Consider the following 14648-nt stretch of genomic DNA (forward strand, 5'->3'; position numbering starts at 1 on the left):
TTATTATATTATCATGATATTAGCATGTATGAATATCTCTTAATATGATATATATATATATATATATATATATATATATATATATATATATATATATATATATATTAAATGTCTTTACAACGATAATCGTTACATATATGTCTCGTTTAAAAATCATTAAGTTAGTAGTCTTGTTTTTACATATGTAGTTCATTGTTAATATACTTAATGATATGTTTACTTATCATAGTATCATGTTAACTATATATATATCCATATATATGTCATCATATAGTTTTTACAAGTTTTAACGTTCGTGAATCACCGGTCAACTTGGGTGGTCAATTGTCTATATGAAACATATTTCAATTAATCAAGTCTTAACAAGTTTGATTGCTTAACATGTTGGAAACACTTAATCATGTAAATAAAAATTTCATTTAATATATATATAAACATGGAAAAGTTCGGGTCACTACACCTTGGCCCGATCATGACCCCTCCAAGCTAATTAGGTCAAAAGTCTTTTCCTAGTGTTCCATAAATAAAATTGATTCAAAAAGTGGGATTAACCTAGATAAAGTACCTCTGTTACACGTCAAGTCTTTAGCAACGGCGCTGTTTAGGTGAGTGATCAGTGATCTTATAATCCGGAATTAGTTACCAAATGGGTGATCAAAAACACAGTAACATGAAAGCAGAAATTGTAAAAGGCTTGGGAGCTTCAACAGGAAGATATTCATTACCAACTAGAAAAGTTCATTCAAAATCGTAATCCATCCCACATTACTTAAATAAAGAAAATAATCAAGATCAAGTGCAGTACATCTGTTATTTGCTTCAAATTTTACAATACTTATGAAAATAGCATTAGCTTGTAGAACTAATACATCAGAACATGTTTATGTAGAAAACCCGCCCATGATTTTGTTTTCAAAAATCAGTATAAAACATATGTAAATTCTAAACAGTGATCTAGTCTTTCAAAATCAGATGCAAAATCAGCTACTTCCTGAATCCTGTATCTGTGAACACAAATATGGATTTATGTTCATCCCAACCAATTAGTGTTGTCGAGCTTAGTCTTTCAAAGCCCGTTTCCAGCAAGGATTTAACCATTTGGCACATCACTCACCCAGAATCCAGAGAGAATGAACCTTCAGTTTTTGGTTCAGTCATTATTTTTCAACTCTAATTTAAATACTACTAATAAAGAATAACAAAATCAAAGACAAAACCAGACACATGCATATAGCATTGACTGAGTCAGACTTAGTTATCTAGCTCTATGGGTTATCAAGCAACTTCCATACACAACTTTTCAACATCAAATATATATGAAATATCTAATGAATTATTTCTCAAGAGTTTTTTAACTGAGTATGGTACTTTAAAAACTTATTTAAAATAATGGGGTACTTTCAAAAATATTTAACATTTAATATCCTTTTCATTTTCATTTTGTAGTAAAAACTTAAAAAATCAAATAATAAACACATGGGCTTTTACAAAACCCAACAGGTACCATCACCTAAAATGACCATCGATAGCAATCCACCCGGTCGATCAGGTGTATATTATTCATTTGCTCTCGACTCGGATCATTATCTTTTTTCTTTTTTACTATTTACTATTCAGGTTTTTCTAATTTATTGTATTATTCAATATGTTGATAACATATAGTTGTCAGATTCGGAAAGTAATGTCCGATGGTATCCAATTCTAGAGCAACTACTTAGTAAATTGAAAATGTTGGTGGAGATAATATTTGTCACATTGTCTCTCTCAGTGCCGAAATTATTTGGAGGCACGGTGGGGTTCCCGCCCCCAGTGAAATTGTAATTTCCAGTGTAAAAATTTTGAGTTTTTCGACGTTGCCCCCGTGGTTTTTTTTTGCACCAAAACCTGCATATTTTGCTCCAAAACCTTCAAATTTTATTCTCCAAATTTTACACCGAATTCTCCAACTTTTGCCTCAAAATCTTCAATTTTTTTCTAAAAATTTTCAAATTTTGTCAAAAAACCTCCATAATTTGCCTGAAAACCTCAATTTTTTGTTCAAAAACCTCCATATTTTGCCAAAAAAATTGCTACGGTTTATTTTTTTTTGCCTCTGTAAAAAACATCATAGTTCCGCCACTGATCTCTCTAGTAATAAAATGAGACGATCGGTTCACTCTTGGATCGTACTGTTGAAGCAAGTAACATTAACAGTACCAAGATTTTCTCATTTTGGAGTAGCTCTACTTCATTTTAAAACAATGTAGTACGGAGTAATGTAATTATGTTGTCAGTTGAATGGACTACGGAGTATAATTGAGCATTAAAAAGAAAAAAACCGTATGTTATAAATATTTTTGAAACTACATGATTTCTTTAAATATTTTTTCAAAACACCATCATCTCTTAAAAAACTCTATTTCTCAAGCAATTCTATCAAAATAACATAAAATAAAAAATAATATAAATGCATATCATGAACTAACCATTGTCACATGACCTCAATCAAACCCCTAGTAGCTCTATTCGTCTTAATATATCCTAAGAAATACATACGAATAAAGTTATAAAGAAACATGATTAACTAAATAAATTATATGCCATTGAACTCATATACAGTAGTGTTTTAAACAAATGAACCAAACATGAGTAGTAGGTTCTACCAGTTTAGTTTCAAGTCAAGTGAATACTGAAAGTCATCCGGTCTGTCAAGGATACTTGGGCAAGAATATGTTAAAATTTCCCATTTTTCATTACCAACTGGATTCTTGAACTCGATGTCTTTAGGGCCACACATTTTCTTTGCCATCATTCCATTTATTATGGGCTTTAAGAAGTCGCGAGAGCATTTCTTGAGACTATACATATTGTCAGTATATATTTTTACGTATTTGGGATGGCAAATCGTAAGAAGTGCATCAAAAAATGACAGGGCCCCCTGCAAGAGTTCACCTGAATGCATATACAATGATAACTCTTGCACGTTTGTAGATGGTATTGGGAACCTTATTTCGCGATCATCAACATCAATGTTCAGCGGCTCATAACTATTATAGTTTATTAGGATATCAAACTTGCTTGATAAATTGAGTACTTCCCTCATCGTAACCAAGAAAGAATGATCATTAGGAACAAACAAATCTAGTTCAAGCTTAATATAATCAGGAGCATTACCAGATGGAAATACGAGACTAGGCATTGTTTCGCCCCTGTAACTAAAATAAAGTAACTTTGGAGCACAAACTTGTGTGTCAGTCCGCATGCACATGCTTTCACGAATTATTAGGGTCATTCTTTTCGAAGAAAAGCTTGTAATATCCAACCTATCAAGTGTCCAATTCGGCATTACAAGGTATAAAGTCTCGAGAAAAGGTAATTTATATTTGATCATGTCAAGAAACGCAATGTCTATGATCATACCACTAAATGATAATTCAGTCACCCTGAATAATGAAGCCACGTTGGATCTTATAGTTTTACTATCAAATAAATCTATACAAGTATGGTTAGAAAAGATGTGAAGATCAGGGACATCATCAATTTGCAAGATATCATAATGTCCTTCTGACCTTAATTTCACTTCTTTAAGATAATGAAGATTTCTAACCTTAATAGTCATCAAACCAAAACAATATGAAAGGTTTATTTCCTCGAGTAAGACACAAGTAGAGAATAAGCTATCAAGTACCTCTTCGCTTATCTTCACATAGAGCAACTCGAGTACCCGTAGGTTCACGCAATTGATCACAGGATTGCGACTCACCGTTTCAATCGGTGATGAATGATAAGCTCTTAAAGACAGAGTATGTAGGTTTTTCCCGGAGAAAATCTCATCTGTAAGTATAAATTTATGATATTTACCATCAATTTCTCCACGAATTTTGAGTGAAAGCTCCTTAAGACAACTTTGGGCAGCTACAGAAGGAATCCATTTATTAGCAAGAGAAGCCAACTTGATATCATCTAGTATCAGGTCAAAACTTTGGATTGGTATGTTATATTGGATATACTTAGACATGGTGCGATCCATAAACTTGATGTAATCTCTTTCTTTTTCTTCAGTAGAAAAAAACTCTGAGGTTATATGAAACCTGAGATGAGGTATTGTAGACCAAGCGTGTGACCAAGTCTTGGACAAAACACACGTACCAGCGGCTTCTTTAACGGGCAACAACGATAGTATAAGGTGAATCAATTCTACCGGGACATCATCTTCCGCTTGTGATATTCTCTGCAGTTTCTCCATACTGAAAAAAATAAAGCGAAAATATATTAGGGTTGCTAAACCCTTATTTATACGGAGTAATAGAATAGATAGTCCATATCTATCTATCAATCTATATATATATATATATATATATATATATATATATATATATATAGCAAAAATAAAGTATAGGTTTATAGTAAGGTTGCTAAACCCTGATTTCTCTCTTAATTATTAATTATTAAGTAAAAGTAAACGATATCATATTTTGGAAGGATTGACGTGGATGATGGGATCCGCAAAATCAAAAGTTACCCTTCCATAATTTTTGGATATTAATCATATCCTTTCCATATTAAATTTTTACTCTTAAATTTGGTTTTAAAATTTTTTCGAAAACTGTCCCACATTTTGTACTTGACCTCTAGTTGCACCTCCAAAACTTTAGTGAAGTATATTGTATTATCTTAAAATAAGCTAATGGTACAAAATCATTGCATGCATGTCATGTGCATGTTGGGTAATCTTGAGCCCAAAGTTACAGCCCGTTGTCAATATTGTTGGGCCTCAACAGCCTACGGTTGTCCAAGTCGAAGTCCACATATTTATGGAGTATGCAGTTATGCTATTTGTTAGTTTTTAAATTAAAAGATAGAATTGATCTTGGTAGTCAATGTTTGACCGAGTCATTTGGAAGGTATGGGTGAGACATGGAGTATATGGATAACATGTGTAGGCAGTGGCGATTCTAGAATGTAAATTCAATGGGGTCCTATTCAATTTGAGTGGCACATTCTAAATTTTTTTCCATAAAAAATGGTCATTTACTTCCATACAAATCACTAATTCTTAAAATATATGGGGTCCTATCTATAAATTTAATGGTGTCCTATACAATTTTAATAGTATTTTATACATAAAAAAATTTATTTAATGGGGTCCTTTGACCCCACTTGACTCCAAGTGGAGTCGCCATTGTGTGTAGGGCACTACCAATTTAATAGGAGTATTTTGTTAGTGGTTAGTTATTACTTCATAGTATTTAAAGGTTTGTACGATGGTTTTTTTAATAGTGCAGAGAGATTAACAATGTAGTCATATGTGTATTTTTCATTGTATTTATATATTCAATAATATATAATTGAGTATATTGTGAGTAATGAAGTATGGAAGGAACTATATCTTCCAACAATTGGTATCTAGAGCAGGGAGTAAATCCTGGTTCTTAGAAAGAAAGCTGTAGTAGCAGGAATGATGTAACAACCCCAAATCCGTTTACCGAAAACGAAGCACATTTTTTTTATATAAGTTAGGTCCCATTAGTACGCAATAATTCCAACTTTGTTTTTACCAAAAGCATAATATCATGACGTTACGTTTAACAACATACAATGACCCTTGGTACCCAAATGACACCTTACAAAAACATTTGTAATAATAATCCAATCACACAAACATGAGTTAATACTCAATAACCCAACCCGATACCAAGAGCATAATCCCGAGGACTATTAAATCCCCCCATTCCGCGTCCGAATATCCAAAAGCTAATCCTCCAAGCTTAAGCAACGTCTATCAATTCTAGTATAGCAACTACGTAACTCCGCATCAACAATACCTATAAAAAGGTAAACAACGAGAGGGGTAAGCATAAAGCTTAGTGAATGCAATAATTATACACATACATATATAACCTACTTACTTGCAATCACTTACACAATTCCGCATACATACTAGCAATATAATTAGCATATCATCATAAAGTATAACGCTAAATTTCCGATAACACAAGCTAGTATAACAATAGCATATAACACAAGCAATATAATATGATATAACACAATACACAAACATTGATGTTCACAACATCCATTAGTACTCAAATCCCAAGGCTAGCCCTACGAATGGTATCGTCAACATCGAACTTAAACCCCATCCGTCCCGATTAATGTGTTATCGTCAACATCGAACTTTAAACTCACATATGAGGTATCGTCAACACCAAACTTTAACCCCTCATCGATTCACTACAATAGTGGTATGACATCATCAACATCGAACTTTAACTCCATACATGAGGTATCGTCAACATCGAACTTTAAACCCTCATCCAACAAACAATATACTCTAGGATATGGTATCGTCAACATCGAACTTAAACCCCATATCCCACAAGAAAATAAATCATATACATACATATATAATTATTCCACTCACCTTGAGATGTTCGCACAAGTCATGTACAACATGATCTTCGTCCTCAAATCCGAGCAAGTAACCGCCTATATCACACATAGGTACAATATACACATAAATAGCCATTCTCTAAAAGAGAACTCGACACAAACATCCCTTAGCCGAGGGATCACACCTTGCTCGCCAAAACCTGCCCATTTAACACCTAATGGACACAAACCAATTACCACTTCGGGTGGTAATTCAAACCAACACAACAAAGTACAATTCAACCAAAATCATACTTTACCCCAATTAGACCCACCCTAGGTCTTAACACTAAATTACTACTTAGGTAGTAATCAATTCAAACACCAATTACACCAAAACCCCAACACGTGCAATATTGACCCATATTGCTTTTGACTACCTTTGACTTATGTTAAAATATCATTTTAACCCAAAATTACTTCTCGCGAGTAATTACCTTCAAAATATCATTTAATACTTAACAAAAGCGTTTAACATTCATTTATTCTAAAATTAGTGTCATCATCAATTTTGACCCAATTCAAAGTCAACCCATTTGACATAAGTCTCAAAAACGCCCAAAATCACTAACGGCTAGTGATTACTTTCCAAAACACCAATTAACACTTGATTCAAACATTTAAACACTCAATTCATCAAATTTTGACCCAAAACACAATTTGACAACAATTAAAGTCAATACCCATTTTGACTAGTAAACAAGTTCTTATGAACTTCCCAAATCATCAACACACTTATAATCTAGTGATTAAACACCCAAACCGATGACAAAATTAGCCAATCTCATCAATAAACCCTAAACCCACAATAATCGGGTTTACTTACACAATATATACAACAAAACCCCCAATTTCATGAGAAATGGGGTTTATAACCCATCACTAACCCAAACCCTAACCTTCTATCAAAATCAAAGTAAAGAAAATTGGAGTTGGGACTTACCACCACTACCAAAACGTAGCTAGGAACGAGATGAACAACTTTAATTCTTCCACTTCATGAAGATTCCACCTCCTTCCTTTGATCTAGCACTTTCTCACTCTAGTTCTTATGTCTCTCTCTCTAAGAATGAAGATGAATGATTAAGGTAGGTGAAGAATAAGGATAGGATAAGCCTTGAATCAGTTTTGAGGCTCCAAAACCGTCCCACAAGTGAATAGACCAAAACACCCCCAAAATACCCCTTTAAAAACGGGTTAAAATAGTCAATTCAGCGATTTTGTTGCGTTTCGCGACAACCTGTCGCATTTCGCGACAACCAGGACGTGACAACACTCACCCAAATGCGATAAAGTGGTCAGGAGGAGGGGATTTCAAGCCGTCGCGTTTCAATCAACATTGTCGGGTTCCGCGACGAACCCAGACGCGATACACCATGCCAGAACGAGATGTCACTAGTTTTTCAGCTCCAATTCAGAAGTTCAGGGACTGGGATTGACAGATTCTGATTCTGATGTAAATTCTGATGCATAAGTGTTAGGTTCACTTTTAGTGGCGATTTCTGATGCACACATTTACTGACACTTTCAGGAACATTTTCTGACGCACAAAAATTCAGGATCTTACAGATGATCACCAGTGATCATCAAAAAATGCAGACAACGATCTGGTCATTGCAGGAAGATCAGAAAAGCATAGATGCAGCAGGATTGATCATATTTTTGATCAAGAAAATAAAAGTAGTAGCATGGTTGAATTTATGAGCAGAAAATTTAACAAATTAGCAGGAGCAGGTAATCACCGGTGATTAGAAGCAACAAGCAGAGAGTTGCAGCAGGAAGCAGCAAAGTGCAGCAAGCAGAAAACGCAACACGAGAAAAATGCAGTAGCAGAAACCGCGGTAGCAGAAAACACAAAAGAACAGCAAGCAGTAGCAGGACTGATTTTACCTCTGGCCAGTAAAATTAGCAAGAAAATATCGATTAGCAGAAAGATCGATAGCAGGAAAATGCAGTAGCAGGACAAAGTAGTTTACATTAGCAGAAATAGTAAATTTGCAGAAGTGAGAAGTAGGTGTTTAGTGCAGAAAATAACTGCACTTTACAGCAGAAAACATGAGAAAGAAGTTGTGTTAACAGAAGCAGGAAGAAGTTGCAAATAACAGCAAATCGCAACAGTTGATGGCAGGAAAATTGCAGCAGTTTAGCAGCAGAAAACGAAGCAAAGAAGGCAGTGAGATAGGTTTTTTTTTCAAGATTACGGGGGTGAATGTTGGGTAATCTTGAGCCCAAAGTTACAGCCCGTTGTCAATATTGTTGGGCCTCAACAGCCTACAGTTGTCCAAGTCGAAGTCCACATATTTATGGAGTATGCAGTTATGTTATTTGTTAGTTTTTAAATTAAAAGATATAATAGATCTTGGTAGTCAATGTTTGACCGAGTCATTTGGAAGGTATGGTTGAGACATGGAGTATGTGGATAACATGTGTGGGGCACTACCAATTTAATAGGAGTATTTTGTTAGTGGTTAGTTATTACTTCATAGTATTTAAAGGTTTGTACGATGGTTTTTTTAATCGTGCAGAGAGATTAATAATGTAGTCATATGTGTATTTTTCATTGTATTTATATATTCAATAATATATAATTGAGTATATTGTGAGTAATGAAGCATGGAAGGAACTATATGTTCCAACAGTGCAATCTAATGCCTTAAGCAAGTTGCGAAAAAATGTACCCTCCTAAACAAATATAACACATTATGTTTTAGAAGTTTAGAAACTTGTCAGACTAAAAGGCTTATCCTCAGTTGGATAATTACTATTATAATGCAAATTCTACCCTATGAGCAGATAAACTCCAAAATGCAAGTTTATAACATGTTGGACGGTTAGATCATGTGTTGGACTATTAGAAAAATGAAAGAAAAAAAAAATCGGTCAAAATGCCCTAAATCCCGAATGTTTGACGATATGCCCATTAATTTTCGTAATTGCCAATATGCCCTTTGACCACGCAAACGCACCACGCACGGTGCGTGGTGTGGTCCGTGCGTGGTACGTGTTTCCTTGGTTGTTTAATCGTTTACCGGCTACACTCCAACTTACCCAAAAATCCCAAAGTGTTTAACGATCTGCCAATAATTGTTGTGATTTCGGCGGCGGATCATGTGAACGAATTTAATTTAATTTTGACCCGGTTGAAATCGGTTGATATTAAATTCGATGATGAGCTAAAGGCGTTGTTTTTGCTATCTTCGTTACCCGATAGTTGGGCCGGTACGGTGACGGCGGTTAGTGGTTCATCCGGAACTACTAAGTTAACTTTTGAAGGAATCCGGGATTTGATTCTTATCGAAGGTATTCGTAGGAAAGATTCGAATGGGAGTTCGGGTTCGGTTCTAAGTGTTAGTCGGGGAAGAGCTAGGTCAAGAAGTCCATCAAGGAGTAAGAACGTGGTGTGTTGGAATTGTCAACAAGTTGGTCACTATAAGTCAAAGTGCCCGAATCATAAGTCGGGTGGGAGCGTATCGACTATGGTGATCGAAGATGCGTTGATGTGCCAAAAAAAGGTTCTTGACGAATCTTGGGTTTTAGATTCTGGTGCCTCATATCATGTTACCCCATACATGAACGAGATGGTGAACTTTAAAGAATACTCGGGTAAGGTCCGAGTTACGAATGGGAGTACACTTGATCTTGCGGGTATTGGTGATCTCGTGGTTAGACACTTGAACTGTGCTTGGATCTTGAGGAATGTGCGGTTCGTTCCAAAGCTCAAGAGTCGGTTGATCTCGGTTGGGCAATTGGATGACGATAATTGTCATGTCCTATTTGGAGATCAAAAGTGGGTAGTGTTTAAGGGAGATTATGTAGTCGCTCGCGGGTTTAAAAGGGGAACCATGTATATGGTTGAAGTTCCTAAGGAGGAATGGCTAGGTGATTTTGTGGTGTTAAAAGTCCTAGCGTGCTAATGCTTTCCGGTATTGTTGAGAGGTCTTGTTTGAGTGGGAGCTCAAAGGAAGTTGAAGCTAGTGGAAATTCGGGTCGAATTGGGTATACTAGAGCTTTCGTCACTTCGGATAGATCTTCTCCAATGGCAACTTTGTTACGATCGGCCGAGGAAGATGAACAAGAGATTTTCTCGAGAGTCACTGTTAAAGATACATCCGTACAGTGGGAGTTGACTAGGGTTGGAAAATCGGGTTTGTCAAAAGACGTGCGCACGTATGTGGTCGGTGTTCCAATGGTGAAAGCTAAGGCGGTTATGTGGAAGATCAAGGGTGTGATTGCGTTCTCACACGGCTGACTTGATGGTGTAATCCACATGTTTGTTCTACCGGCGAGTTTATTCTTTGTTGGAAAGATAAATCGGGTGGATGGAGTTTTGCACGGGTGGATCGCTTGGGCGATGGGGTTGATTGGGTCGGGTCGGACTCAAACGACCCGTTATCTCCTAAACTAAGGAAGTAGGTGTCATAGCCAAAGAGTTGTTCTTGTTTCCCAAGCTAGTAACATAGGAGATCGAATTATAACTCAGCGGTATTTTTTTTTGGTGTCGAAAGACTTCTCTTGCTCGAAGTTTATCGAGTGAAGTGAGGCGTGATTCGGGTGTCTCATCCGGCGGGATCAAAAGGAGGTATAATTAGCGGGTCAAGTTGTTATTGTGGGATGATATTGATTGTGATAAAGTCAGGTTAAATATGGGTTTGTTTAAATACTCCTTCAAGTGCGAGATTGTTGATTGTGAAGAAGTATTAAAACAATATTTAGGGGAATAAAAGTCACATATGGTGAGACATATGTCTTAGACGTGAGATTGCAAGTTGGTGTAACAAATTAATTTGTTTGGCTCAAACATGAGCAACCATATCAAAACGTGATAATTGATGTCGATTGTTTTGGAGCTAAAGAAATAGTATGTCACGTTTGGTGACTTATACCTCACATTTGGTGAGGTGACTCACATCCAGCAATTTGATTCTCACGTAAAGGACTTAGGTCGGCTACAAGAATTATTAGTCCGTATATAATTAATTAGGGTATGGTTCTAGAATATCCTAGCTTGCTCCCTAAGCTATTGTTTTCTCCTATAAATACTCCCATATGTAACCTGTAAATTATAACCTACAAATTTTAATGAGAATTTCTCTTTGGTTGGTCGTGGATTAAACCAATAGCAATATTGGATATAACCACGTTATATTCTCGTGTTATATTTTTTTTTTCGTTCTTGCTAGTTTCTTCGTGTTCATCATTATTATTCGTTTATTGTCTCGTGGGTTGATAACTTGGGGTTATCAAGTTCTTGTTGGGGCTCACTAAAAATTCCTAACACTTGGAGCCGTTGCGTGTGATCGTGGTGTGTCGGTTTTATACCTGACAATTGACAATTGGGACTCATAATCTCAAATTTGGGTCGGTTGGGTCAAACTTTCGGGTCATTGGGTCTTGAGAAAAAATAGGCCTAGCAACGTAAATTAAAACTTAAAAAAAGGTCCAAATGATTTCCCTCCAACCTATTGGATCTTACACAAAAATATAAAGGAACGGGTCTAGGGGTACCAATTCCCAAAGCTTAATAAATAGAGATATGTCTAATGGGTCTTGTGAATGGGTCAAGTGGGTCGAGCATAGTGAGTTTCATCTGCTAAACATTTATGAAAGCACTGGTTATATCATAACTCGAATCATCCACATGAAAATTCATGTAAAAGTTGCTAATTCTACTTCGCAAAAAGAACCAAAATGGAATTGGCTATTTATTATGTGAATTAACATTTCCTTATATATATAATTCGTAATAATAAAAATAACCAAAATTGTATAATAAATGTAAAAAAAAAATTGACCCGTTTGGACCAATAGACCCTTGGCCCGTTTCGACCCGTTATCCATCCTGACCCATGACCCATTTCAACCCAAAATCATTTTGACCCGATATCCAAACCTACATGAACTGACCCGTTTGGACCAATCTCATCCACATGAAAAATCATGTAAAAGTTGCTAATTCTATTTTCCAAAAAGAACCGAAATAGAATTGGCTATTTATTATGTGTATTAACATTTCCTTATATATATAATTCGTAATTCGTAATAATAACCAAATGAATATAATAAATGTAAAAATATGTTGACCCGTTTAGACTATTATACCTCTGGCCCATTTTGACCCGTTACCCTGACCCATTTGGACCCGTTTAATATTTTTGACCCGTTTGACCCATGACCCATTCCAATCCAAAATCATTTTGACCCGTTATCCAAACCAACCCGGCCTGACCCGTTTGCAAGGTATAGTCAGTTTATATGAAATAGTTCGAGAATGTTGAGGATGCTCTAAACAAGTTTGGGATGCCTAGTGGTGAAAAGGTTAAAACTGCTGGGGATGATGTGTTGGAGCCAAGCATGGGTGCTAATTAAGGGGTCATTTAAATTTGTTCAAAGCCAGATAGATTCATGAAGAAAGTTCAAAGCTTTTGTTTTTGTTGGTGACCCAAAAGAAGATACTGCTAACCAGCAAGGCAAGTTTATTCAAATTTTGTAATACATATGAAAATATCAAAAGCATGAGAACTAACACTTCAGAACATGTCTATTGTCTATAAATATAGAAAACCAGCCCAAGATATTCTTTACAAAAATCAAATAAACATAATTGTAAACTGGGATCTGTTATCCTTAGGTTCGAGTCAAATACAAAATCAGGTACTTCCCTGTATCTAAGAAATTTTTAAACTATTAGGCACATCACTCACCCATAAAGAATGAACCTTCAGTTTTTGATTCAGTCATTATATTATAGTTTTAAATCTCTAATTTAAATAATAAATACCAAAGACAAAACCAGACTCATATTTTAGTATTTACTGAGACAGAGTTAGTTATTGCTCCTATGGGTAATCAACCAACTTCAATACACAACTTTAACATGAAACATCAGATGAATATTTTCTCAAACAACTCTACTATATAAACACAGAAAGAAAACTAATATAAATTCATCTCATGAACTACCATGTCACATGAAATTAATTAAACCCCTAGTAGCTCTATTAGTCTTACATATTCTAACAAATATGGAAATAGTTACAAAGAAACAAGGTTAACTTAATAAATAAAGAGCCAAAAAACTCTTACAGTATTAATTTCAAACAATTGAACCAGAGATGAGTAGCTAGCTAGCTAGCTAGGCTCTACCAGTTTGGTTTCAACTCAAGTGAATAAAAAGTGTCATCCCATATGCCAAGATTACTTGGGCAGTCATCATCTGTTAAAATCTCCCATTTATCATTATCGATATTCTTGAACTCAATATCTTTTTCGTCTGACTTTTTCTTAGCCATCATTCCACTTATCACAGGCTTAAAGAAGTCACAAAATTCTTCCTTAGGAGTGTATATGGTTACGTATTTGGGATGGCAAAGAGTAATAAGTGCATCAAAAAATGACAGATGCCCCTGCAATTTTTCAGGCGTATATGCGTAATATGATAACTGTTGCACGTTAGTAGATGGAACTGTGAACCTTATTTCGCGATCCTCATTATCTATGTTCAGCCCTTTATTATGTATAATATTGCTTATTTCGATATCAAATTTGCTTGATAGATTGAGTAGTTCCCTCATCGTAAGGAAGAATGAATGATCAACAGGAACAAACAAATCTAGTTCAAGCTTGATATATTCAGGACCATTAATAGATGGAAACACAAGACTAGGCATTACTCTGCCACTGAAACTAAAATGATGTAAATTTGGAGCATTGACTTGTATATCAAACATCTCACTTACAGGAATTATGAGGGTCAGTCGTTTCAATGAAGAACTTGTGAAATCCCACCTTTTTGAAGTCCAATCCCGAATTACAAGGTCCAAAATCTCGAGAGAATGTAATTTTGATTTGATCATGTCAAGAAATTCGACGTCTATGGTCACACCATGTAATGATAATTTAGTCACACTCGTTAATGAGGCCATGTTGAATTTCGTTATAGGTTCAGTCCAAGATAACCGCACAAAGTAGTCAAACAAGCGAAGATTAGGGACATCTTCAATTTTCCAAACATCAAATTGTTGGAAGCTTTGACGAGCCCAACACACCCACTATAGAGGACCTAGGTTATACTCACCCACTACAACAACACTTTGACGTTGGTTAGCCTTTAATTTTATGAATCCTTAGTGCACAATAATGCTTAGGCGACAGTGTCGACCATATATTATTCAGGCGGTATAACCGACCATGTATCACTTAGGCGGCAGAGCCGACCATATAATAAAAATAACACAAGT

General features: G+C 35.5%; 1 protein-coding gene across 1 annotated transcript; it reads right to left on the reverse strand.

Annotated features, from left to right (window-relative positions):
- Positions 1-2638: 2638 nt before the first annotated feature.
- Positions 2639-4225, reverse strand: LOC139867909 (uncharacterized). Its single transcript, XM_071856255.1, has one exon. The coding sequence runs from the start codon at positions 4223-4225 to the stop codon at positions 2639-2641; it is 1587 nt and encodes a 528-aa protein (XP_071712356.1).
- Between the last annotated feature and the right edge of the window lie 10423 nt (positions 4226-14648).

This window comes from Rutidosis leptorrhynchoides, chromosome 9 (genome assembly GCF_046630445.1).
Source record: "Rutidosis leptorrhynchoides isolate AG116_Rl617_1_P2 chromosome 9, CSIRO_AGI_Rlap_v1, whole genome shotgun sequence".
NCBI classification, from domain to species: domain Eukaryota; kingdom Viridiplantae; phylum Streptophyta; class Magnoliopsida; order Asterales; family Asteraceae; genus Rutidosis; species Rutidosis leptorrhynchoides.